Source organism: Anoplophora glabripennis, unplaced genomic scaffold, assembly GCF_000390285.2.
Source record: "Anoplophora glabripennis isolate ALB-LARVAE unplaced genomic scaffold, Agla_2.0 scaffold9, whole genome shotgun sequence".
In the NCBI taxonomy this organism is placed as follows: domain Eukaryota; kingdom Metazoa; phylum Arthropoda; class Insecta; order Coleoptera; family Cerambycidae; genus Anoplophora; species Anoplophora glabripennis.
Window position 1 is genome coordinate 399,692 of NW_019416258.1, and position 20,615 is coordinate 420,306.

Consider the following 20,615-nt stretch of genomic DNA (forward strand, 5'->3'; position numbering starts at 1 on the left):
TTTGTTTTAATTTTCCAAAATTGAATTGCCAACGTGAAGGAAATAAAATACTGTTTAAAACAAAATTATTGATCACATGGTTTGTAATCATTTATAGGTTCTATATTAAAATGCAATTAATATACTATGCAAATAGTGCACCATTGATTTTATAGAAAATATATTCCAGTAGTATATTCATGACACGCTGATGAATTGTGAGTTGCATAAACTTGAATGTATATTATCCATTAAATAAACTTTAGTCCAAAGTTACTTAATTTGGAGTTACAGCGTGTTTAAGTTAATATTATTAACATTTGCCTATGTTTTCATTATATATTTAGGCAATTTGTTGAGGTTATTGCACTATAAAAAGATCATATGTAAATAAAGATAAAATGAAACATTTTCACCACATAACCTTTTGCCTTCATAATTTAACTAGATAGCAAAAACAAAAAAAAACTACAAACATGTAATATCATTCAAATACATATATTTAAAAATATAATGGAAGTATAGTTAAAAAATACATTAAGATTTTGTATAACTTATACACTTTACTTTATGTACTTATTAGAAAATATTGATATTTTCTCAGTGATTCATTAGAAACAAAATCATTAAGTGTTTTTAAATTTCAAATTTTATTACAAATGATCAGTTACATGTTTTTTTTTGTTAAATAAATAAATAGTTTTATTACTATACAGTGGATCTTTGTTAGTAAATCACATAACGTTACTAAATGTTCTCAATGTTTTTGAAAATATTTTAGTTCCAATCTTCTATTTTGGATTAATCAAAATCTGCTGGTTAAGTTTTTCCATCCTCTGTCTAAAGAATCTGCTGTATTCTATAAACTCCCTATTAATTTCATCCAACTGTGTTTTAATCACATTATTAACATTTAGATTTGTGCTACTGTTCCATGAACCAATCCTCGACAAATTCGGAGAAATCGTTTCAAACTGCAAATTTCTGTTGAATTTTTTCGTCTTTTTACTTTTTGGCCTTTCCTTACGTTCAACGACTAATTGGTATATATTTCGAATAAGTTCTTTTGGTATCCGTTCTTCTCTAGGATCATTAGGTTTTATGTACAAGGCCCAGTGAAATTGAGATTTTAACAGTAAAGCCTTATTGTGGAAAAACCTCATCAGTTTGTGCGGTACAAAGGAGAGAAGTTTGGAAAACAGCATGCTTTCCAAATGCGCGACTAGTTCAGCTTGACGGACCAGTCTGTCTAATCCTGCACATGTTTGCAGCCCTTGGATGTCACTTACTGCTAAACCAACCATAAGATTCGTCAAAATAATAGTCATCAGTAACACAAAACATAGGTACATCAAGTGGGCTGTGTAAGGATATTTAATTGGATATTCCGGAGTAAAGAATACATCCTCGTACTCCAGTTCTCCTGAAAGCATTATTATCACCTTCAGAAGAACCCACTTCAGGTCATCGAATGAGGGATAATTCGCAAAAATTACTCCAAAACTAAGGGCAAAGGCAACAAAAAGGCAAGTATAGGCAACCATGAACTTTCCAAAATTTACAGACACCGTCGTAAACATTTGAATGTACAGCCCAAAAATTGGAAAACGCCCCACGATCATCATCAGCTCTACCCAAGCTAGGAATATTGAAATAGCCGCGACGTGGTGCTGCCATTCGTAAACGTCCTGTTCAACGTTCATATTCGGCACTGGTTGAACGCAGCAAAACACACTTATTATTATCATCCATTGCAACCAGTTCTCCCATTCCTTTAAGTAAATGAACCAGGAATGGGCAATTTGGAAGAGTTCTTTTCCGAGCAACAGGATATTTAAGCAGATGAGGAAGTAACCTATGTTTTTCACGTAACTAGGTACCCAACATATTGAAAAGGAAGATTTCGCAGAAGGGCAGTTCTTCAAATAAACGCCAATAATGTAAATGGTGTATAAGAACACAAACATCGCATGGTAAAACAAACTGAATAAGAAAAACTTGCGTATCCGTCGCCATTTTAGAAACAAAAAAGTTTCACATAAAGGGTGCTTCAGAACGTCTTTATATCCCACTTCTATGAAGTTTAACAGTAACTCAGTTTCCTTGTTGCCCATCGTGGGTACTAAGACTCTGAAATCTAACTTTAGTTCACAATCGACATCCCCTAGCTCGTGGTCGTTTAATTTTATGGATGAATCGAATTTCTCGATATATTTCGGTATGACGTCTGGTGTTTTTCTGGTGATGAAGGCAAGAACGGATATTCCACCATTCGTCCTTACGGTCACATCTCCCCCGTAGTTTATCAGTAACATAACGCAGTGAGAAAACTCGTTTAGCGCTGCCAAGTGTAGCGGTGTATACCCGAAGGCATCTTGTTTGTTCACTTGCGCTCTAGCATTCAGAAGAAGCTTCACACACTCGCATGACCTTGATACTTTGACGATGGCACTGTGCAACGGCGTCCTGCCGTCTGAGTCTGCCGCGTTAGGGTCGGCTCTTTTATTCAAGAGCAGTTCCAATGTTTCCGAGCACTGAGAAAGAGCAGCCAAGTGAAGGGGCGTTTGGCATTTGTAGTTTCTCGAATTGACCAAAGCTCCAGCTTCGATCAGAAGCTTGGCGCATTGCGCATCGCCGTCTTCTGCGGATAAGTGCAAAGGAGTCATCTTGTCCGTTCCGCATTGCACGTTGACTGCCGCGCCGTATTCAAGGAGCAGTTTCACTATCTCGATGTTACCCAAGCCTGCAGCGATATGCAGTGGCGCTTCACTGAATATCTAAAAGTTAAAAATCTTTAGTACTACAAATTAATTATTGATGTTTAAAATTATGTAAAAATTTAAATTTTATCATATCTGTAACGCATGGTGTCGTCATTTAGTGCGACACATAACACAACCTGCTTCTCGACCGTCTACCGTCTAGTCTACAACAGTGTTGACAATTACAAAATGGCGAACATGAAATTGGCCAAAAAAAAACATGAGAAAACATGACAAATCAATTTTGCTTTTACACTGCAATAAAAATATTACATCACAAAATAAATACCTCAAAATGTGCAGATGATTTTGACACAGTCATTGCATTTTTATATCCAGGATCAAAATAAATTTATCGCGCCGCAATGAATCATGAAATTTGTGGACGAAGGATCTTACTTTTATTTTGAGGGGGAAATTTAAAAATCAGTTTTTCTTATTAAAAAATCTTTTAATAGAAGCGTGCTAAATAATCATTATAGATGTGTTGAATTACAATTTTATTTACCTTAGTACGTATCATAAGTTGTATACTATTTATTTATAAAATTTGCATTACAATTTACTTATAAGTATATCTATATTTAAACAGTACATACTTAAAATAGTCAAAACCAAAATAAACAAATAAATGCGTGAGCAGGTGCGGCGAAGGGTTGATTTGGGGGGTTGAAAAGTTATGAAAAATTGTATCATTGGGATTTCTGGCGAAAGTTGACGTCAAACAAAAAAGTATCTAATACAAAAGTTGTAGATCATGCAAAAATCTACAACTTTTGTGGAGGTCACTTTTTAACATAACCTCAACATTTCGGAGAAAAATGCGAAAAACAGTTTTTTTTCTGATTTTTCGTTTTTTATTTCTCATTTCCGCAAAAATAATTTAATTTTGACGAAACTTGATGAAAGTATACCTTGATGATACAATTTTTCATAACCTTTCAACCCCCCAAATCAACCCTTCACCGCCCCTGCTCACTCATTTATTTTTTTAGGTTTATTATAAGCCCTTTTACCATTTCCACTTATAAAAGTCCAGGTAACAATTTTTTTTTCTCCAAGTGTAATTTGGTTGGACTAATAACTTGGATTGATTTAACTACTATTAAATAGTGACTTATTTATTTTCTGAAGAACAGTTCTGTCAATGGTAAAGTAAGAATTTGTTCTCAAAAGATCAGACAATGCAAAAATGCATGAAAAGTAGAAAAACCTCAAAACCGTGAAAATTTCTACTTGAAACATGAAAATATGAGAAGAATAAACATATGAGGGTTGGCAACACTGGTTTACAATTCCGATGTCGACGAGATGGAACCTAATCTAAAGAAACGCGTATATGGACGGTCTAGAAGCAAAGTCAATTTAGCTGTTTCTAGACTCTTGTTACTTACTATATTCATGCTTTGGGCCGTCATTCATCTCGATTATCCATCACACTAAATGACGTCATGAATCAACGTGGCAGCAAACACCCGTTTAAAACACTTATATGGCGCGCCAAAAGGTCTCATTAAGCCTTAATAAAGAAGTTATCCAGAAGCTGACTGACTCATTTTGACATATTTTTTTTAGCAGATGTGCTATTGAACTGAAAATATTTTTTCTCATTTTTCTTTAAGATATGTACTCTTTATTTGGAAAAACAAACGATTTTCGAGATCATTCATCATTTTCGAGTCATTTTTGAGACAATAATAAAAACAATTAGTACAAGTTCAGCAGTTACTGGTGGTTAATTTTTTTTATATACAGGGTGTCCCACTAAAGTCGGCGAGATGCGATATTACGAAAAGTATAGGCCCTAGAACTTCAGGAAAAAATATTGATTAATACATCAACCAAGAGAAATCGCTGGAAATAGTTTTCAAGTTCGTGGGCCGGACACTAGAGGGCGCAATCTACACACTAAAACAGAGTTAAATTTTTATCAGAAATGTTTCCTATTCAGGTATATTAAACAGTACAAATATGAATAGCCGGATTCATTGTGCATAACTTTTGTTATTAACATTTTGTTGTATCTCTCGACAGAAAGGGTGGGGGAAGCCCCTAATGTTTGATCAGAAATGCATTTTTTTAAGGATTGGCTCATCAAAAGCCCATAGTGTTATACCTTATTGGAAAGGTCTTTTCATGCTTTATCTCGTGGTGAATGCGTAATGTCATTTTCCTCAATATGGAAACCTATAGATGGCGTTATTTCAAAAGAATCCCGTAATATGGATTTTTCTCAAAAATTTTAAATGCAATGCTATAGGTTTTTTTTACATAAATGAATTCAGCACAAAAAAATTGATGAATATAGTACCTATAAGTTTGAAATTTCTAACAAAAGTGTTGTTTATTTATTGGCGCTTTTTATCCAAGTTTAGGTTGTTCCACGTTTTCTTAAAAAACTGAAATATAAGGATAAAACTTTTTATACGTTAGTTTGAAGAGCACGAAAATAGCTACATTTTGACGGCAGAAAGGGTTCGACATCTATTTTTGTTGTTATGTTATTCGCAAATTAGTGGGCAAAAAATAAATAATGATAAATGAATTGAGCAAAGATGGCCGAGCTATGAACTTGAAAAATATTTCCAGCGATTTCTCTTGGTCGATTTTATTAATCAATTTTTTTTCCCGAAGCTCTAGGGCCTATACTTTCTCTAATATCGTACCTCTCGGACCTTAGTGGATCACCATGTATATTTTATGAATTTGCTTTATCTAAATTTACCAAGCCCAAAAAGCTTAAGAGAAACGAGTCAAAAGTTAAAAATAAACAATTACTAGACAAAGGTTCAAAATGAGCTACATTCACAATTGGACATCACCTCATGTTAGACAATTAGTAAGTCAGTACTTATCAAAGACTTTTAGTGATCGATCGTAGGTCGAGACAAACCTGTTTTATGGACATTTAGGTCGCCTGACCTAAATCCATTAGACTTTATTCTGCGTGTCATCCAAAATAACTCATTTATTCAACATCCGCAAATATTAGAAAAGAACTTAAGCTAAGAATAATTCAGAAGAATTAATATTCTAACAATTTGACTTTCTGATTTTAATACTAACCCTAAGTACGTATATCGCTCATCTGATACTAATTTTTGTTAAAATTCATTCTGTTATGAAGGGGAGACATTGCACATTCAAAAAAGGTATACCTGAGGGGTGTTTGGCGTAGCATTATTCTCCAGTAATTCCTTTACACAGTCGACTGCTGAACTTTGAACGGCGTAGTGTAGTGGACTTCTTTGATCAAGCCCAGCGTTTACGTCCGCCCCATATTTTATTAAAAGTTTTAGGCACGACAGGTGTGCCATGGAAGCGGCACAATGCAGAGGCGCTACTTGATTCCTGTCATCTCTTTGATTTACTTTAGCCCCGTGCTCTAGCAACAATTTTACACAGTCGTACTTCCCTGCGTATGCGGCTAGATGCAGTCCGGTTCTGAAAAAAAAATAAATTGGATGAAACGTGTTATAATAAAAATGCTTAAGGAAGGGAACATAATGAGTTATCATATTTGTACCTTCCAAAAATGTCTGTGCTGTTCACTGGTGTTCCTTCTTGGAGAATTATCGACAATATACAACTTTTCCCCAGCCAGGAAGTTAACAGTAAAGCAGTTGATTTAGTGCAGTGGAGGATCAGCTTTACATCTTCTTTTAAGATTAGCTCGTTTATTTCTTCGGCATCTGGAAGACTCTAAAAAATAGGTAGATGTTTATTTTAGGCCAAGCATTACAGAGAAATGATTACAGAAATTATTACCTGGAAAAAAAATGACCGTATAGGAAATTAAATTTTAAATTGAGTTTCTTCTTCTTTAAACTCGATCCAAAATGGCGAACATGGCTAAAAAAATTCGCACAAAGTTGCAAAAAATAGTTTTTCTAAAGTGACTAAAAACTATAGCTTCGATCAAAAACATTTTAAATGAGAAAGTTGTAGGTTCTTTAAAGATCTATTTACTGATTTTTTTTGTATCAATTGTTTTGTTACTTTTCGAAATATATCAAAAAACCGTTAAACAACTTCTATTTTATCTTCTTCTATAACTCGTTTCTCGTTTACATTTACGTTCCCGTATTTGCTATTTACTATAATAAGCATAGTCCGCGGTAAGCCAAAAAGGCACATTTTTGAAAAATTTAAAAATATTAATTGGTATGGATTCAACGAGCAAAAAAATGGACCTCTTCATTTTTTTAACTTTGGGATGTTAATCTACTTTAAATTTTATGAGATCTGTGTTTCTTGTTTTTCTGAAAAAAATTTTCAGTGTGCAGATTTTTATCACCTTTTACCTGGTTCTTTCAGAATTCAGATAGCTTTAAAACTTTCTGAGATAAACGGAAAGTCACTTTTTCCGAATTAATTTTCTCAAAAACCCCACCTTTACTTACACCAAATTTGGATGTGTTTTTCAATGCCAAATAAGCTGTCTTTTAGTCGAACGGCAATATGCCAACTTGCTCCGTTTGCGAGATACGGGAAATACTTTCAAGTAAGTAAGTATACTAGTACACTCACATCTAAGTAAGTGCCTATACTAGTAAAATAAGAAAATATGCAGAATTTCATCAGCTTTTACCTATATTTCTTTTTCAGAATTCAAATTGCTTTAAAACTTTCTGAGATAAATGAGAAAAACGGAAAAGTAATTTTTTTCAAAATTGATTTTCTCAAAAACGCCACCTTTTACTTTCAACAAATTTGGATATGTTTTTGAAGACCAAATAAGCTATTTTTAGCCGATTGGCTATGCTATATACCAACTTGCTCCGCTCGGGAAATAAGGGAGATACTTACATGTAAGTAAGTATACTAGCAAAATAAGAAACGGTGCAGAATTTTATTAGCTTTTACCTGTTTTTTTTTCAGAATTTAAATAGCTTTTAAACTTTCTGAGATAAATTATAAAAACGAAAAAAAGTAATTTTCTTTTCAAATTTGATTTTCTCTTTTATTTTCAATTTGGTTAGCGACGATATAATTTGCCAACTTGCTCTGTTCTAGACATGCGGGAGATATTTACTTTCATGTAAATACGAACTTACTTAGGTACTTACTTACATATGTACATACATATAAGAATAATACTTTTGAAAAGTGAAGAACTGTAAAAATTTCGAACTCAAATGACCGAGAAATGGGAAGAAGTTCAATCAATTTACGGTATTCGTGGAGCGAGATATCCGAGTGATTGATGCTGAAGGAAAATGTAAATGTAGAAAGTTAAATGAGAAAAATAAACAAACATGAGTGGTTCAGTGTTAAAACTCATTAATATCGAATAACAAAATATACTTTATTTCACTTGTACTTATGTTGAATGTTGGTTTATACTTATTCTTTTACTCTTTTTACGTTGACAAATGATTTTCCATGTTAAAATATGATACGAGCTTATACATAACGTATATGAGGCATACACGTGTAGAAATATTGTATTTGCGAAACTTATCTCCCTAACGGAACAAGTTAGCATATTGTAGCTAAATGGTAGCGTATTTGGCCTTGAAAAACCAAATTTGGTGAAAATACAAGGTGGGGTTTTTGAGGAAATCAATTAAAAAAAAATTCCGTATATCTCATTTATCTCAGAAAGTTTTAAAGCAATTTGAATTCTGAAAGAAATCATGTAAAAACTGATGAAATTCTGCACATTTTGAAAAAAAGCCGTTCGACAGGACGATTTAGGTTAAAATGACGGCCATTTGAAAAAAAATTTGCATTTTCATTTTCGGAATAACACTGTCACTATGTAAACATTGACATGGCGCCAGAGAGCTTCAAAAATTTTTCGGAAAAACAGAAAACGAGGTCTCATAAAATTCAAAGTAGATTAACATTCCAAAGTTTAAAAAAAAATCGAGGTCGATTTTTTGCTCGTTAAATCCTTAATATGGAAACTACCATGACAAATCTAATTTTTACCAAAATCGACATATCTATCTGTTCTATATTTGCCTAACAATTTTGGAACCCACTAAAATGATTCGCCCATGGACTGCATTTCACACACGGCTTGTCCGTCGCGGCGCAAGGATCTACATGAAATTAGTCATGGTTTACTATTTTGTCACTGGACCATAGGTAAGATATTGCTGGTAAATTTACAAGAAAATTATTCCTTTTTGAGACACTGTCACAAATAAGTCAAATATTTTTCGACCTTTGCGGAAAAACTTTTTCCAGGACTTTAATTTTGAAGGTAATCGTTAATTCGTTAGGTCGTCGTTAATTACCATTAATTCTTTCCAGAGGCAATCCAAGTTCCAAATCTCTTGAGCCGGTTTCGCCCGCGCCCTCTGCTCGCTGTCATATTCTGATCCAGTTTCTTCCTCACTGGATATGCTAACTGTTTCTTCCATGTTCAACTCGGTGTCATCTGCCCATCTCAGTACCGGTTCCTCAGGCAAGGCGACTGGGACTTTTGGCGGTTTATCCATTGTAATTAACATTGATAAATCACATATGGAGATGATCTGGAAAAATTGTTAGGTATTTTTATCGAAAAATAGGACTATTATGAGTATTTTTATAGTACTGCATACGTATTTCAATGAATTCTTTTGTGCTTCTTCAACTGAAAGTATAGTATTTTCGATATCAATTGAAGAACCAACAGATTGATAGAATGTACCAGGTTAGGTCACTGACGCAGCAACTCGGCATTGAAATATTTGAAAAACTTGTTCCCATATTTATTTACCCATACCCATATACAGGTCTGGTCGAACTAAACGCTGAGGTGATAGAAATGTATACGCTCAGTTGAAGAATGCGAGCGCGGGCAAAGGAAAACGATCACAGTTGCATTGGGCTACTGGGCAATAAATCACACAAGATGATAAATTGCCCAGCAGTGCAGTGCAGCAATGCGGAATTTGGTGTGATTCAGGTAATTTTAATTTATTATAGGCACCTTCTATCAATCATTCATATTACAATTGCGAAAGGGAAAAATAAGAGGGATATTTTGTTTACTAATATTATCACAACATGGCATTTTGGAGACCTTTTGAAACGGAACAAAACGAAATTTACCACCAATATAATAAAATTGTTTGAGGACATAAATAATTAAAATATGTTGTTGGCCAAATGAACATATCTTAGAAATTTCTTACACATATATACAAATTATTACAATTTTTTACCTTTAGCAGAAAATTTTTTTAGAGACGCCTATAAAACTCATGAAATTTTATTACCAGACGTTTTTTTGCATGTTCAACTGACTTCGGAAAGACTATACTTTTAACTTTAAAGTTTTATTACCGAATTGTTAAAAGTGCCGTACAGTTCTTCAAATGAATACATTCTACTTGAAGCATCTTTCTATCACTTATAATGATCGACATACTCGGCAATTTTACATCAAGTGAGCTTTGATATACGCAGACAGGGCTCAAATGAAATTTGTCTAGTTGCAGATATATTGAATTTGAGACATTATATCGGATGCCCGTTTTTCGAGCCGCATCATGATCCTGGTTATCTTAAGAGATACAAAGTCAGTCAAATCTGAACAAGTTAGATATGCTGAAGCGAAATTTGTCCCACCTTTTCTTGTTTTGAAATTGCCAAATATTAAAAATTTGTATTATGGTTTTAATTTTTTTTAACTGAAAATAAAAAAGGTTAGATTTTTTAAATACAAAAATTGTTAGTGAACTTTTTTGTGAAAATTCAAATATGTATTCGGTTGCATCCGTAGTGGCCTTAGAACTAACAGTAAGAACCGAAATGAACATCAAGGCAGGCCTAGGGTTTCTGATAGCAGGCCCGCCTCCACAGAGCATAGCCCGAGAACGATAAGGGCATGTCAAAGATTTCTAGCTAAGGCTCTGCTGACGGCGACCAGGCCCATAGTCCACGGCATAACAACCCTAAAAAACATAATTTAATGTCAAAATGTTGTTTGGAGTAGTAGTTGGATGTTTCGTATTCAAGGCACTTTTTATAAAAGTGAATAATTTCTATAAAAAGTAGTTATCTTTACGGTTTCGACTAAATTAATATAAAACTATTTACTTTAAAAGTTATTAAGCTAATTCAAACTAAAAGTCTAAGTGCTAATTTTGTACGTCTTTTGAAGACGAAAAAAAAGTACTTTACTGTTTTCTCGTGGAAATGAACGGAAAAAAGTTATAAGTGAAAAACGTGGATTTATGTAAAAAATATATCAATCTTCCCCCTATTTTTATGACTGTGGAAACTAATATGTTATTGTACATAATATTTAGCATCTATATGGATAAATTCAGCTTGCCGAAACAAAAAGTCGCAAAATGGTGATTTCCCAGCTGTTTTTCTAAAGCTCTTTCGGTCCGGATTATAATTTCAATTTTAACTTTACTGACCGGTATCTGGCGTTAGTACAGGTATATTTTTATACACTATTATGTTTACATCAGGCATAGTGGCAAGAATTTACAAAATTATTGGGCCCTTTCATGTCTAGTCTGTGTTTATGTTCAATTCAGGGCAACAATAAATAAACAAAAAGCAATTTGTTTTGTCAACATTAAAAGCGACGCAATTCCAATTTTTCCCAGGCATACAGGGTGTCCCATTAATATTGCGAAAAAATTCAGCGGGAGTTTCTTTCACCAAATAAAGAAAGAATAAAGAAAGTTCCTATAAACCTATGTCCGAAAATGCTTCGTTTCGGAGATATAGGGTGTTGAAATTTAGAGAAAGTACAAGGTTTTTACTAATATCTGGAGAACCCTAATTCCGATTTTTTGAAATTTGGTATGTTTGTTTATAAATACGGTAGACGTCTTCTGACGTAATTTGATTTATTTTATCTATTCTAGCGGCGTCCGGGGACTCACTCCTGTTGATATTAATATGTAAACATGAGACGTCACTGCTTTTTCTTAGGTGTCATATGTTTTTCTAATTATGCGATTAAAAATACAACTTTTTTGTCTCTTTACTTTTTTTGATATCTTGCTTCGTTTTCGAGTAAAAAATTAATATCCTTTCATATGCACATTCTTAAGGGAAGTAGAAAACAAAAATAGAAATTCAATGTTTTAGTTATTTACTAATCAACTTTAACAATACATTTGAAGGAAAAACAATGTAACAAGCTGAGAAACAATAACTCACTAAATAATATTTTAATATAATAATAATACGTATATCAAGGTTCATATAACTTTTCCTGAATTCTTCAGCGTGACTTAGCGCAATGTTTTGCAAGCATTTCCTGCAAATTTTGGGCTTCTATAAGTACATCGGACTGTGGCAAGAATTTACAAGATTGTTGAGTCCTTTCTTATCTAATCTCTGTTCATATTCAGCTGCTTCAAGTTGAGTGATTTCAATTATGATTTCCAAACAAAAATGTACCAAAAATGAAATGGTAAAGAAATTTTATAGGTATCTCAAATCTTGCAAGGAATATGTGCAATTATTCATTATTAGATACCTTTGAACGACATAATTTCTCAATATTGATGCACTTTCAAGCGAAGTTAATAATGTGAATATTAATTGCTTACTTACCCAATGTTTTTTACGAACCAAGGGTAGATGAACTTATACCACTTATAAACAGGAGTTGTTTTTACGTTGACGTGTTGACAGTTTTACACGTACTACACAAAACTTCGGCAATTTCAATTACGAACATCAATTTTAATCAAATTAAGCGAAAAAAGGCGTGTATTCATTCGCATCCAATGTCCACTGGAATAACTCGGAGAACAAACTTTAATCCGCTTTTAGAATGTAAAATAAACTTTGCATTTGCGTTATTTGTGTATATTACACCGAATTTACTAAATTTATAACAGTGTCTGCGTGTTCTCAGTAACAACACTTACAACGCAGTAAAAACATCCTAAAGTATCGATAATTTGGAATTTAGGATCGCCATAAATCCTTTCAGATTATTTGATCGAAAGTGATGATTTACTAATATCTTTCAAAAAAAAAAATAATGTGCGAAAAATGTTTCTGTCATTTAGAAAATTACATTAAACAAATCCAATACAAAACACTTTAACAGGTCATTAAATACATACAGTTTCATTAATGTAAGGAAGAAACAAACAACCAGTATATAAGATTACAGTTTCTCCTTTAAACCTTCTACACTTTATTCCAACTATAACGAACCCAAAAGCCAAAGGTAACCATGAACAAGTTCTTATTTTTTTTCTCTATTTTAAACTGAATTGAATTCTAATTGAAACTAATTCGAATTTTTTTCTAAGAAATCTTATCAAATGATCTATAGTCTAAGTATGCAAAAAATATCTAACCATAGACAAAATTGCTATACATAGTGAGATCGTATTCGATACAAAGTAAAACAAAAAATTGTCGGGCTTTTATCAAAGGGAAATCATTTTTAGTAGGCTTAAGATGAACCATTTCAAATTTAAAATGAAATTAAATGTAAAATCTGAAATACCTCACTGTGTTCTGGTAGTAGCTGTAGTCGCCCAGGTGGATCGAGTGTACGAAGTGGTCGGTTATACGTCAAATACTAACCTGGCGAGCTTGGTCGTAAATCAGATAACAGCCTCCAAAAAACAAGTAAACAATAGTGACGCGTGAAATGTAGTACATATGTGGAATTTAAAAAACAAATTGTATTTATAATAAATTACATTTAAAATAAATAGTTTATGAGAGTAAAGCGGTTTTTGCAGGAATAGGGTGCCAGACGTGAACTGATCCCTTCATCCCTTCATAATGCATAAAGAAATTATTCAATTTCTAAACCCCTTAAAACCGTACTGCACTGGATCCCTTGACAGGCAATGATTTATTACTTTGCATTGAATATGATCCTACAAAAGGTGTTGATATTGCAGGAAATAACTACTGTATGAATTATTAGCAGCAAATACCTAGTAAACAGCTAGTTGTAAATAATTATTCAAAATAATACCAAGGGCCTGTCTCTTCACCTTCTGATAAATGCATCTCTCAGTTAAATCTATATCTGTCTTAAAACATATATGATTTAACTTACTCGACAGTTGAAAGGATATGCCTAAATGTAATGATTACAAAAACACGTGCCTGTTTGAAATTGTTAAATAACGTAATCATTCAAAGAAATATCTTGTATTCTTGTTGTTGTCATCACCCTTGACAAAGACTTGACACGGAAAAAAGCCGCAACTACAAAGAGTTCTTTATTAATTCCTTATGAAAGAAAGCTACCTAATGAAATAGTCCTGGCTTAAATATACAAAAAGATCTTTTTTTAATAGCTACTTCTACGTGATTAGTCTTTGTTAGGATAATAGAACAGCAAGAATACAAGATATTTCTTTCAACGAGAACATTATTTAATAATGCCATGTCTTTTTTGTATTAATTATATTTAGACTTACCATTTTTAGTTTTATTTTGAATAATTTCTTATTACTACTGGAAAATCACAATATTATTGTCAAGGAAATAGTCCAACAATACATTTAAATTTTTTGAAGAAATTTATCTTTATCTGTTGAAATGTTATGATATTTCAAATACTTACTATGAAAAACAAAGCTAGAGAAGATATCTACGGGGTGATTCACAAACGGTGACCAAAAATGAAACCTCGTATTCTTTGATGAATTTTAAGGGGAGTCTTTTGTACAAAGTTTTTTCTAAGACGCTTCGTTACAAAGATACAGGTTGTAAAATATTTTTAATTTTTTCAAATAATTTAAAAACTAGTAAGTGAAATAATTCGAAATTGGGCACAAGTATTTATGTAGACGTGGCGGAGATACAGGGTACCGGTGGCATGTTTTTCTAAATAAAATAGTACGCTACTGCTTTACGGTAACAATCATGATATTTTCGGATTCATCTTTTAATTATCTAAAAGAGCTAAAAGTACCTGATTTTCGAGTAAAACTTAAAAAACGAACTGAAAGCACACTTCTATATTCGAATAAAATGCGGCTTAAAATTACATAGTAGGCTGCTATAGCAATATGCTGAGCAGTTAGAAGAAAGAATAAATAATGCTTTTCATCAGATTCAAGCAACCATAAATTTCGAATAAGTTATATTTTCGTTACTAAAAAGATGTATTTTTGAGCATTTACTCAAATAAAATCATTAAAATGATGACTAATGGTATTAACTTTTTTATTCGAATAAATAACCTAATGGTGTTTGTCATGTATTTAAGTAGAAGTGCTTTCAGTTCGTTTTTTTAAGTTTTACTCGAAAATCAGGCCTCTTTTAAAAAAGGTTTCAGATTTTGGACAATGTTTACATAAACACATGTGCCCAATTTCAAATTATTACACTTGCCTACTAGTTTTTAAATTATTTAAAAAAGTTTAAACTATTTTTTCAAGTTTAACACCCTGTATCATTTTAACAAAGCGTCCTAGATAAAAACTTTAAAGGAAATTCACCAAAGAATACGAGGTTTCATTTTTGGTCACCATTTGTGAATCACCCTGTATAAACAAAACTTTGGGGTTTTAAAAGCTTTTGTTTAACTTCATATGTAGGTATGTTTGTTTGTTCGTTCAAATCTAGCAAGCCAAATTTGTTTGTGAATCACCCTGTATACTATTCTTATAAGTATTAGGTAAGTCTGTATCTAATTATTTTGTATAAAAATTGTGGAATTCACACACATTTTGTACGATTTGTAATGAATCTTACACACACACAATGTAAATAAATTGACCATACAGGCTGTTACAAATTCGCTTCTCACTGCAGGGATCTCGAAAACGATAAGAGGTACGAAGTAGCTTAAATAGGGACAAAGTTGCGTAATCAGGGGACCAACATTATACCGCTAAAAAATCAAGGCTAACATGATTAGTTTTCGTAATATTTGAAAAAAAACCGAAATTTTGGAAATCCGTTTTTTTGTAATTTCAGTCTTATTTGACTTTGCCCTCTATCGAATGGCATAATTTTTATATGTANAGTTAATTTTTTTTATATACAGGGTGTCCCACTAAAGTCGGCGAGATGCGATATTACGAAAAGTATAGGCTATATTGCGCATAACTTTTGTTATTGACATTTTGTTCTATCTCTCAACAAAAAGGGTAGGGGAAGTCCCTAATGTTTGATCAGAAAAATGCATTTTTTTAAGGATTGGCTCATCAAAAGCCCATAGTGTTATCATTATTGGAAAGGTCTTTTCATGCTTTATCTCGTGGTGAATGCGTAATGTCATTTACCTCAATATGGAAACCTATAGATGGCGTTATTTCAAAATAATCCCGTTTTATGGATTTTTCACAAAAATTTTAAATGCAGTGCTATAGTTTTCTTCACATAAATGAATTCAACACAAAAAATTGATGAATATAGTAACTATAAGTTTGAAATTTCTGACGAAAGTGTTGTTGGCGCTTTTTATTCAAGTTTAGGTTGTTCCACGTTTTCTTAAAAAACTGAAATAGCAGGATAAAACTTTTTATACGTTAGTTTGAAGAGCACGAAAATAGCTACATTTTGACGCCAGAAAGGGTTCGACATCTTTTTTTGTTGTTATGTTATTCGCAAATTAGTGAGCAAAAAATAAATAATGATAAATAAATTGAGCAAAGGTGGCCGAGCTATGAACTTGAAAAATATTTCCAGCGATTTCTCTTGGTCGATTTTATTAATCAATTTTTTTTCCCGAAGCTCTAGGGCCTATACTTTCTCTAATATCGTACCTATCGGACCTTAGTGGATCACCATGTATATTTTATGAATTTGCTTTATCTAAATTTACCAATCCCAAAAAGCTTGAGAGAAACGAGTCAAAAGTTAAAAATAAACAATTACTAGACAAAGGTTCAAAATAAGCTACATTCACAATTGGGCATCACCTCATATTAGACATCGATCGTAGGTTGAGACGGACCTGTCTTATGGACACTTAGGTCGCCTGACCTAAATTCATTAGACTTTTTTCTGCGTTTCCAAAATAACTCATTTGTTCAACACCCGCAAATATTAGAAAAGAACTTAAGCTAAGAATAATTCAGAAGAATTAATATTCTAACAATTTGACTTTCTGATTTTAATACTAACCCTAAGTACGTATATCGCTCATCTGATACTAATTTTTGTTAAAATTCATTCTGTTATGAAGGGGAGACATTGCACATTCAAAAAAGGTATACCTGAGGGGTGTTTGGCGTAGCATTATTCTCCAGTAATTCCTTTACACAGTCGACTGCTGAACTTTGAACGGCGTAGTGTAGTGGACTTCTTTGATCTAGACCAGCGTTTACGTCCGCCCCATATTTTATTAAAAGTTTTAGGCACGACAGGTGTGCCATGGAAGCGGCACAGTGCAGAGGCGCTACTTGATTCCTGTCATCTCTTTGATTTACTTTAGCCCCGTGCTCTAGCAACAATTTTACACAGTCGTACTTCCCTGCGTATGCGGCTAGATGCACTCCGGTTCTGAAAAAAACAAATTGGATGAAACGTGTTATAATAATAATTCTGAAGGAAGGGAACATAATGAGTTATCATATTTATACCTTCCAAAAATGTCTGTGCTGTTCACTGGTGTTCCTTCTTGGAGAATTATCGACAATATACAACTTTTCCCCAGCCAGGAAGTTAACAGTAAAGCAGTTGATTTAGTGCAGTGGAGGATCAGCTTTACATCTTCTTTTAAGATTAGCTCGTTTATTTCTTCGGCATCTGGAAGACTCTAAAAAATAGGTAGATGTTTATTTTAGGCCAAGCATTACAGAGAAATGATTACAGAAATTATTACCTGGAAAAAAAATGACCGTATAGGAAATTAAATTTTAAATTGAGTTTCTTCTTCTTTAAACTCGATCCAAAATGGCGAACATGGCTAAAAAAATTCGCACAAAGTTGCAAAAAATAGTTTTTCTAAAGTGACTAAAAACTATAGCTTCGATCAAAAACATTTTAAATGAGAAAGTTGTAGGTTCTTTAAAGATCTATTTACTGATTTTTTTTGTATCAATTGTTTTGTTACTTTTCGAAATATATCAAAAAACCGTTAAACAACTTCTATTTTATCTTCTTCTATAACTCGTTTCTCGTTTACATTTACGTTCCCGTATTTGCTATTTACTATAATAAGCATAGTCCGCGGTAAGCCAAAAAGGCACATTTTTGAAAAATTTAAAAATATTAATTGGTATGGATTCAACGAGCAAAAAAATGGACCTCTTCATTTTTTTAACTTTGGGATGTTAATCTACTTTAAATTTTATGAGATCTGTGTTTCTTGTTTTTCTGAAAAAAATTTTCAGTGTGCAGATTTTTATCACCTTTTACCTGGTTCTTTCAGAATTCAGATAGCTTTAAAACTTTCTGAGATAACTNTTTCAGTTCGTTTTTTTAAGTTTTACTCGAAAATCAGGCCTCTTTTAAAAAAGGTTTCAGATTTTGGACAATGTTTACATAAACACATGTGCCCAATTTCAAATTATTACACTTGCTAGTTTTTAAATAATTATTTAAAAAATTTAAAAATATATTTTTAAGTTTAACACCCTGTATCTTTTTAACGAAGATAGATAGATAAAAACTTTATACGAAAGACCAAAAATACGAAAGCCAAAAAATACGAGGATTCATTTTTGGTCACCGTTTGTGAATCACCCTGTATATTGCATAAATATTAACATAAAATATATGCAAGGTGTTATTAACTTTTATTCAAATCTTACAGTTAGTATAAATAAATATAGTTGTTCAGAATGATTTAAAACATCGATAGTAGTTCCTTAAAAAGACGGCAATAACTCTCGTTCTGTCATATAGCGGGTGAGGTTTTTAACCTGTTTTATTCCGGAAGTAGTAATATAAAAGTTTATATATGAGTCATTATTAATTTCTCTGAAGAAAATATTTTTTTGCGACTTAACGCTGTTAAATCTTCAACCGATGCGATTGATGCTGTGATCTAAAGACTGCAATCATTTGAGATGTTAAATTTAGCTGGAAGTATACTTTCTGCAGTCTGTCGAAAGCCTTTGATTGCGTGCAACATAATGTTCTTATTCAAAAGCTGTATCTATACGGCATCCAGCCTGCAGCGGAAAAAGTTTTGCATTCATATACAGGTTCGAAAAGTCCCCATGGTACATCGGCCGTTACGTGAGAGCGATAAAGTAAGTCATAGAAATCCGTGCGATAGACAAGGATGGTTACATGTTACTTCTAACACGAAACGGGCGATGACTATTCAGATTATGAAACGTCTTCGCTATAGCCATCCTTGTCTATCGCACGGATTTCTTTACTTTATTTTGTAAAGGCAGATGGACCATGTGGATTTTCCAGCCCTGTATAAGAGAAGAGGAACAAATTACAATACATAATAGTACTCCAACGACACCACTCAAAGTCCCACAGGGATCAGTTTTACGGCCATTATTGTTTCTAATTTACGGGAATGACTTTCCAAATATTATCAATAGCGCTGTTTGCAGCTGACACAACAGTATTAAATATAAGTAATAATAACTGGATAAACTAAAATGGGATATGCGCATCAGGTCTTCGAATTAGTTAGCTACGAACAAGTTATATGTAAAAATGCATCATGTTATTTTTTGAACAAAATACAGTGACGAAGTTTAAAATTCTTCGGTGTTGTTATGGACCCCACTTTATGTTGGGATCAACATGTTGATTATCTAGCAGATAAATTATCGAGATGTTTTCTATCTCGAAATTTAATGTCTGACTTCTATTTGAACATAAAAAAATATTTTACACTCTTCCAAGGCGTATTTTACTAATGCAATATTAATAGAGAAACATGGTACTTATTTGCTTAGAATCTCTAACCTTTAAAACTTTCGTTTTTATCATTCATGTATTTGCCATATTTAAAACATAATTAAATATTTCTCCGTCATTTCGCATTTCATTTGACATATGCTTTCTAAATTTATTTAAAAGCCGCCTTTCCTCTCAAGCAGATTTTGATAAATTAACACATCCTGCTTTGGCTGAAATTGATTAACTTTGTTATACGATTCTACATTTTTTAAATGATCCAAATGCCTTTACAATTCATATAATTTATTAAAAATCTAATTTAATGTGTTAGTAAACTCCTCATAATGGACACATAAAAGGCTGCCTAAATGATGTTTATCCTAATGGATAGATTTAGATCTAGAGACCTAATTCTTGCTGACCAAATTTATCATTTTGCATCATTAAATGAGGTCAAATAAAAGTTATAACCTGGTTCTGGTCGAATATATATTGGCCGTGTTCGCAGAAAGGCTACTCAATCTGTTATGTCAAATATAATTCTATGTATGCAAATTTCTAATAAAATAATTTTTAACAGTCTATTACACTTAAATTTGAGGTACTTTTTTCGTTTGATATTGTATGTCTATTAACGAAAGGTATTCAGGTTTGATCCGAAACACTCCTGTCAAATTTTACATCGTAATATTTCGATGATTATTTTTTTATACAAATACATGTTCAGTACTAAAGCGTGGTGTCCATACGACTGCTCTGGAAAATCTGGAATTACCAAGGAATTAACATTAGCATTAAGTATATTTTCACAATTTAGAAACATGCTCAAAGTTTAAGGAGTCTTCTACAGGGTATTGGAAAAATTCGTCTAAATGTAGTTCTTGAGTTTATATTAAGAATTTTTATTTATTTCACAATAAAACCGAAAACAGCATTTAGTTGGATTCAGGAACATAGCTATATTCTTCCACGAAATTGATTGGAAAAGGTCACCATTGTTAACACATGATTTAGTCAAAAAAAGCACAATATCACACTTATTTTGTATGCTCCTTAAATAAGATTAATAACAGAAATTTAAAATTTGATAGTCACAATCCACAGAATTCATAAAATCTTGAATAAGTACAATATTTTATAATTATTATCTTT

General features: G+C 32.5%; 2 protein-coding genes across 2 annotated transcripts in view; one reads left to right on the plus strand and one right to left on the minus strand.

Annotated features, from left to right (window-relative positions):
- LOC108909497 (ubiquinone biosynthesis monooxygenase COQ6, mitochondrial) overlaps positions 1–20,615 on the plus strand; it is a 54,630-nt gene that overhangs the window by 4,194 nt on the left and 29,821 nt on the right. The window lies entirely within an intron of this gene.
- On the minus strand, positions 585–17,814 carry LOC108909485 (transient receptor potential channel pyrexia). Its single transcript, XM_023457287.1, has 7 exons — positions 17,782–17,814; positions 17,231–17,406; positions 16,865–17,150; positions 8,990–9,229; positions 6,268–6,443; positions 5,900–6,185; positions 585–2,756 (listed from the first exon to the last, which is right to left on the minus strand). The coding sequence occupies exons 1-7, from the start codon at positions 17,812–17,814 to the stop codon at positions 771–773; spliced, it is 3,183 nt and encodes a 1,060-aa protein (XP_023313055.1). The 3' UTR covers positions 585–770.